This window comes from Antechinus flavipes, chromosome 3 (assembly GCF_016432865.1).
Source record: "Antechinus flavipes isolate AdamAnt ecotype Samford, QLD, Australia chromosome 3, AdamAnt_v2, whole genome shotgun sequence".
Taxonomy (NCBI): domain Eukaryota; kingdom Metazoa; phylum Chordata; class Mammalia; order Dasyuromorphia; family Dasyuridae; genus Antechinus; species Antechinus flavipes.
Genome location: NC_067400.1, coordinates 18,740,449 through 18,748,284, shown reverse-complemented (window position 1 = coordinate 18,748,284; position 7,836 = coordinate 18,740,449). Strand labels below are relative to the sequence as shown.

At 41.6% G+C, this 7,836-nt stretch overlaps 1 protein-coding gene across 1 annotated transcript; it reads left to right on the top strand.

The window, feature by feature from the left end:
* Positions 1-241: 241 nt before the first annotated feature.
* ARL14 (ADP ribosylation factor like GTPase 14) lies at positions 242-1,605 on the top strand. The gene has a single exon (XM_051991030.1). It carries the CDS (start codon positions 322-324, stop codon positions 898-900), a length of 579 nt encoding a protein of 192 aa, XP_051846990.1. The 5' UTR covers positions 242-321; the 3' UTR covers positions 901-1,605.
* Positions 1,606-7,836: the final 6,231 nt, after the last annotated feature.

Sequence of the window (7,836 nt, the reverse complement as noted above, 5' to 3'; positions counted from 1 at the left end):
TTCTGGCACTCCAGGAAGAACAAAGCTGCCTTTTTCTGGAGCATGGCACTACCATGCTCCTATTCATTTGTAAAATATCTCAACCTTTGAGTGGCAAGATCGATTGGATTATTGTTTCATGGCACCTCCACTCCTAGCACAGGCTGGCCAGACCAAGCCCTCATAAAACACTATTTGCCTATAATTGGGTCAACAAAGGCAAAGTATAAATGTACAAAGGTCCTTATTCTCAACCCATAGCAGTTTCTGCTCTTTCCTTCTCTGCCTTTTTTCTACAGGACCTGAGAGAAGCCGACAGACCTCCTGGACAAGGCGCCTGGAATGGGTACCTGGAACTCTAAATCCTCCAAGGTCAAACAGGCCCGAGTTCTGCTCTTGGGACTGGATTTCTCAGGGAAGTCAACGATCCTGTACAAATTAAAGCGCATCAAGGACTTCACAACCATCCCAACCATCGGCTTCAATGTGGAGATGATAGAGACGGAGAAAGATATCAACCTCACGGTCTGGGACGTTGGAGGGCAGTTCCAGATGAGGAGTCTGTGGGACCATTACTGTGAGAATACAGATGTGCTGGTCTATGTGGTGGACAGCACCGACCAGCAGCAGTTGGAGGCCTCCCGCAGGGAATTTGAGCTCATCCTGAAGAACGAGCACGTCAGGAATGTGCCCGTGGTGCTGCTGGCCAACAAGCAAGACCTGCCCGGGGCTTTCACGGCGGAAGATATCACCAGGAAATTCAAGATGAAGAAAAATTGTGGGGACCGGGACTGGTACGTCCAGCCTTGCTGTGCCATCTCGGGAGATGGCCTGGCTGATGGCTTCAAGAAAGTGACCGAGTTCATCAAAAGATACAGGAACTCTGCAGAAGCAACTTGGGCCTTCTTCAGGCAGAATTAAAGCAGCAAAGGGCACTCCAGGTGTGGACCTTTACCTAAACTGCCAAACTTAGTGTTTGCATGAGTTCTCCTGTACTTGTCCTCTCCCCCCCCTCCTCTTTTTTATGAGAGGTAATTGGAATTAAGTGACTTACTCAGTCACGCAGCTAGCTAGTGTTAAGTATATGAGGCTGGATTTGACTCAAGTCCTCCGACTCCAGGGCCAATACTCTATTTACTCTGCCAACTAGCTGTCCGTACTTCTTTTTTTAAAAATATATTGTTACAAGAGATGGCTTGCTGGGGAGGAGAATGGAAATGGAAATAAATAAGTTATTTAAAAATTTTAATTTTAAATTAAAATTTAAAAAATTTAATTAAAAAAATAAAAATATTTTTAAAATTTTTAAAAAATTGTTCAAGGGTAGAATGTCAAACAAAGAATTAGCCTTTGTGACCCAGGAATTTAAACTGGAAAAAAATTACTTTCAAAAGTCATTCATTCTGTAAGCATTTATTAAGCACCTAGTATGTGCCAAGAACTATTCTAAGTACTAGGGACACAGAAACCAAACAGATTGCCCTCAAGGGGTTAACATTCTAGGACAGATAAGTCAGTGCAAAATATATACAAACTAGTTGGTGCTGGGGGGACGGACGTGGAGTAGTCGCAGGTGGCTGGAAGTGGGTAAAGGAGAGCTCTTGTAAGAAATGAAGCTTTAGACATGCTCTGAAGGAAGGTAGGATTTATAAAGGTAAAGTTTGGGAGGGGGGAGGGAATTGGGGACGGAGGAGGGGGGGTGCGGGGTGGGGGGAACAGTCTGTACCAAGGAGAGGGAATGAGATCCGTAGGAAATAGAGCAAGTTAGCTATTTAGTTTTTCCCAGTCAGAGCATAGGAATGCCAGGGAGCCGAGCAAGTGGCCACATGAGTGTGGGGAGATGTTGTTCGCAAACTTTTCGGGACGGGCCGTTTCATTTCATTTTTTATTTAAGGGTTCCTCCCACCGTAGTCTGGGGGTTGCTATTTTGAGCCCCGTTGTTTAGCCGCACTCGGACGGTTGGAAAGGAGAAATGAAAGCTCAGTCTGTAAGCGTCTTAAGACCCTGCGGGTTCCCTTACGGGACCCGGTTATTAGGGCTTTCTCACTTGTCTGCTCCCTTGCCACATTGTTGAAGAAACTCTCGGGGATCCTCGTTCGGAATAAGCTCAGTCTTGAGACTTGGGGATCCTTTTCCAGCTACTTGTAGTAGCTGCGGGGTGGGGGTGGGAGTAGGGGAAGAAGTGGGATTTAAAGTTTGGGAGGGGGAAACTGTGGCCCGGCAAACGCCCCCAAAGCCCCCGCTTTGGGGGTACCTTTCACCTGGTTCCCTGCCAGGCTGGTTGAGGAACTGCTGCCCAGAATTTCCTAGCTTCGTCTCCAGCCAATTCACAGGTTATTTATTGCCCAGAGGCTACTCTGGGGCGGCTGCCGGTGCTGACTCATACCCTGAAGCTGAGGGGGTGATTTCACAGGCTCCTGGCACCAGCCTGGGGTTGGAGTCTGGACCGGAGCCAGCTAGGCTGTTGGAGAATATAGCCACCCTATGGGACTCCCTGCAGGCTTAGATTTATCTCCCAAGTCCTAAGGGAAGGTTAGGCCAGTTCTAAAATAACCTGGGAATTCTATTTTTTATTTTTATTTTTAAAGCTTTTTCTTTTCAAAACATACGCGTGGATAATTTTTCAACATTGACCCTTGCATAGCCTTGTGTTCCAAATTTTCCTCTCCTCCTCATTCCCTCTCCTAGATGGCAAGTAATCCAATATATGTTATACATGTTAAAATATATGTTAAATCCAGTTTACATAAATATACAATTATCTTGCTGCAAAGAAAAATCAGATCAAAAAGGGAAGAAAATGAATAAGAAAACAAAAGAACAACAACAACAAGAGTAAGAATGTGATGTTGTGATTTACACTCAGTTCCCACAGTCCTCTCTGGGGTGTAGATGGGATCTCTTCATCACAAGATCATTGAAACTGGCCTGAATCATCTCATTGTTGGAAAGAACCACGTCCATCAGAATTGATCATGGTATAATCTTGTTGCTGTCTACAATGATCTCCCGGTTCTGCTCTTTTCACTTAGTTCATCACATCAATTCATGTAAGTCTCCCCAGGGATCTCTGAAATCATCCTGCTGATCGTTTCTTATAGAATAATAATATTCATATATCATAACTTATTCAGCGGGCATCCATTCAGTTTCCAGTTTCTTGCCACAAACATTTTTGCACATGTGGGTCCCTTTCTCTCCTTTAAGATCCCTTTGGATATAGGAATCTGGGAATTCTAAATTAATTACCAAGAGACTTCCTCAAATTGGGGGCAGAAGAGAGGGAGGGATGGGGGAGACAGGTCAAGGAAATTTGGCCTGAACTGGAATTCCCCAAAGTGTGACTCAGAACCAGCCCTGAAACTGACCTCTTCTCTCAAGGCTTCTTCCTTCTAGAGCAGAAATGATCCCAAATGGAAGGATTCCAGTCCTTTCCAGTAGGTAAAGGAAGGCAAGCATTACCAAACCCTTTTCACAGATGAGGAAACTGAGGCTCAGAAAGATTAGGAATCTTCTCACAGCAATTACGACTAGTGAATGGAAAAGCTGGGATGCAAACCCAGGTCTTTCCATAGACTTTGCTGCCTGAGTTAACTCCTCCTACCTGAGGTCAACTATGATCCCTCCAGGTCTTTTTAGTTGATTCCCAATTATTATTCCTTCAACTGGTGTTTTTCATTATGTTGCCCAAGTGTACAACCTTAGCCTCCTCCATATCTCTTCTTTAGAGCTGGAAGAGACCTTAAAGATTGTTTGGTCCAAATTCCTCTTTGTACAGATAAAGAAACTGAGGCAGTCGGAGGTTAAAGTCACTCACTTGGGGTCATTTATACCTCGGAAGAAATAGAACTTGAATTTGAACCTAGGGCTTCGGATTTTAAATCTATATTATGCACCTAAAATACTCTCTAACCTTAAGCCTCCAGAAATTGAGAAAGGCTCTATTGGGGACTCAGAGATAGAGGAAGCATTTCAGTGAGAGCTGGAGTTGGCATTCAGGGACCCCTCTTCGACGTGTGGGAACCAGTCACTTCACCTGTGTACGCCACCATTCCCTCCTCACAAGGCTTCTATATCACCTACACAGGTGATATAATGTATTGAAGGCCCTTTACCAACTTTTCCGAGTTCTGTAAAAGTGATCACTGCTGCTGCTGTTACCATAACTGTGTAGCCAAACTTGGGAAGTTCTTGGGCTCCAGTTTTGTTGCCATGAAGGAGGATGGGAAGGGTGACTACCCGCCTGACTACAGGTATCCTTCCCATTTTCTGGAATTTCACAATTTTCTTACCTCACTTATCCAGGTAACAAGTCAGGCGGCTGAAGTGAGATATTTAAGTTCTCATATAATTATTGTTTCTAGATTTTATAATAAATATTTACAGTCTCAATAAGTGGCACTTCTCTCCGGGCGAGGTTTTGGCACACACACACCCTCCACTGTTTCCGTTGAAAATCCTTTTCTGTGGTAAATAGTTTTAATTTAAAAAAAAATTATCATTTAACATGAACTGATGAAATGAGCAGAACCAGGAGATCATTATATACTTCAACAACATACTATATGATGATGAATTCTGATGGACCTGGCCATCCTCAGCAATGAGATGAACCAAATCGGTTCCAATGGAGCAGTAATGAACTGAACCAGCGACACCCAATGAAAGAACTCTGGGAGACGACTATGAGCCACTACATAGAATTCCCAATCCCTCTATTTTTGTCCGCCTGCACTTTTGATTTCCTTCACAGACTAGTTGTATACTATTTCAGAGTCCGATTCTTTTTGTGCAGCAAAATAACAGTTTGGACATGTATACATATATTGTATTTAATTTATACTTTAACATATTTAACATGTATTGGTCAACCTGCTATCTGGGGAGGGGGTGGGGGAAAGGAGGGGAAAAATTGGAACAAAAAGTTTGGCAATTGTCAATGCTATAAAATTATCCATGCATATAACTTGTAAATAAAAAGCTATATTAAAAAAAGAATGTTAAAAAAATTATCATTTAAACATGCCTTTCTTTTTAAACTTTGAGCCTCATATTCTCTTCTTCCATCTCACCTATACATATGTTTTAATATATGCATGTGTGTATGTAAGTATATAAGTATATATGTGTGTCTAGGTGTATGTACATGTGGGTATACACATATACATGTTATATATGTATTAGATATATTATATGTGTTGTGCAACTGTATGCATGTATACATATGTGCATATATATTTGGTTTAGCAACACAAAAATATGTTGATACATATATGCTATATAGGTGTGGCAAGCATGGGTTGTGCATATGTGTACGTGTGTATATGGGTATGTTGTGTATGTATAATATTCACATATACATTATGTACATGTATTGCATATATTGTGTTTATGTTATATATACCTGTGAGTGGGTATGTAAAATGAAAGCCTTTACCTGTTTCCTTTACTCCCCCTGCTCTCATTAGAAAGCCAGGGAAATGAGCTGCTAGAGAGTGCTTGGAATCAAAAGACCCCAATTCTGACCCTACTGGTGTGACTTTGGGCATTTTCTTCCTTCCTTCCTTCCTTCCTTCCTTCCTTCCTTCCTTCCTTCCTTCCTTCCTTCCTTCCTTCCTTCTTTCCTTCCTTCCTTTCTTTCTTCCTTTCCTTTCCTTTCTTTCTTTCTTTTCCGCTACTTCTTTCCTTCCTTCCTTCCTTTCTTTCTTCCTTTCCTTTCTTTTTTTCCTTTCTTTCTTTCTTTTCCGCAATTGGGGTTAACTGACTTGCCCAGGGTCACAAGCTAGGAAGTGTTAAGTGTCCGAGATCATATTTGAACTCAGGTCCTCCTGACTTCAGGGCTGGTGTTCTACCCATTGCACCACCTAGATGCCCCTATGCTTATTGTTTCTTATAGAACAATAATATTCCATAACATTCATATGCCATAACTTATTCAGCCATTCTCCAGCTGATGGGCATCCACTCAGTTTCCAGTTCTTTGCCACTACAAAAAGACTGCCACAAACATTTTTGCACATGTGGGTCCTCTTTTTTATGATCTCTTTGGGAGATACACTGCGGGATCAAAGGGCATGCCTTTTGGGCATAGTTCCAAATTGCTCTCCAGAATGATTGGATCAGTTTCCAACTCTACCAATAATGTATTGGTATCCCAGTTTACCCACATTCCCTTCAACTATCATTCTTTTTCCTCTCATTTTAGTCAATCTGAGAGTTGTGAAATCTCACTTCAAAGTTGTCTTAATTTGCATTTCTCTAATCAGAGTTGTCTTCATTTGAATTTCTCTAATCAATAGCGATTTAGAGCATTTTTCCAAATGAGTATAGAAGGCTTTTAATTTCTTCATCTGAGAATGTCTGCTCATATTCTTTGACCCCATCATCCCCCATCAATTGGGGGATAACTTGCATTCTTATGAATTTGATTCAGTTCTCTGTATATTTTAGAAATGAGGCCATTATCAGAAATACAATAAAAAATGTTTCCTGGGGCAGTAGTTGGTATAGTGGACAGAGCAATAGCCCTGAAGTCAGGAAGACCTGAATTCAAATCTGAACTCAGCCACTTAACACTTCCTGGCTGTGTGACCCTGGGCAAGTTACTTAACCCCAATTGCCTAGGGGGAAAAATGATTCCCATCTTTCAGTTTCACTTCTAATCCTGGTTGCATTGTTTTTGTTTGTGTATTTTTTTTTTTTTATTTAGTACAACAAAAATTATCCATTTTTTTTTTTTTTTTTTGCATTTCATAATGTTCTCTATTTCTTGTTTGGTCATAAATTTCTCTTTTCTCCAAATATCTGATGATAGGTAAACTATCCCTTGCTTTCCTAATTTGCTTATAGTATCACCCTTTATGCCTAAATCATGTGTCCACTTTGACTTTATCTTGATACCTGATGTGAAATGTTGGTCCATGGCTAGTTTCTAACATAACATTTTCCAATATTCCCAGTGACTTTTGTCAAATAGTGAGTTCTTATCAAAGAAGCTGGAGTCTCTGGTTTTATTAAAGTATAGATTATTATTGTCACTGACTATTGAGTCTTGTGTACCTAACATATTCCACTGATCCACTACTCTAGTTCTTAGCCAACACCAAAACCAATACATTTTGATGACCAAGTTTTATAACAGAGTTTTAGGTCTGGTATTGCTATGCCAACAAGTTTTTGCATTTTTTCCCATTAATCCTGTCGATTTTCTTGAACTTTTCTTTTGTCAGTTGATTCTTAAAACTGCACCATGAAACATTTTGAAGACCTTCTGAATAGTCATTTCCTCTTCATCTTAATCCCTTACTTTCTGAGCAGTTCCCTCAAGTTTCATATCTTCTGGCAAGTAGCTGATGATTGGGCTTCTCCAGCAATGGCTATTTTTCCCTCCAAGAAGCATTTGTTGTAAATTCAGGGTCAAAATCCCACATTGTGACTGGTGCAGGTGTCTGGGGCCCGTGATGTCTTAAACTCATGAGGTTGCCTTCTATGCTCAGTGAAAGAAATCCAAGCTGAAATAGCAGCCAGCAGGGTCCAGATTCAGTTTCTCCTAAAAAGCACCTGTGCTCACTGTCATATTTATCTCTGCAGCTTCTGGGGTGGAGACAGGCAAGAGGGGCTCCTGGTGTCCTCCCACTCTTGGAGAATGCCATAGGGCAGTCACTCCTTTTCAGGTCTGGATGACCTGGTTCTACAACTTCAGAAGCCAATTCTCTAATTCATGGTACCTTCATCCCTGCTGCTGTCACAGGGAACAAAGAATGGGTTGTTGCATCACTTCAAAGTCCTTGGGAGCTGAACATTTGCTTCCTTTCCACGGCTTCCCTCCTCAACTACCCAATGGAACTTAGTTCAGCT

What these genes read in the sequence shown, in the direction of transcription:
- ARL14 (XM_051991030.1), top strand. Translation starts at nt 322, where the DNA reads ATGGGTACCTGGAACTCTAAATCCTCCAAGGTCAAACAGGCCCGAGTT.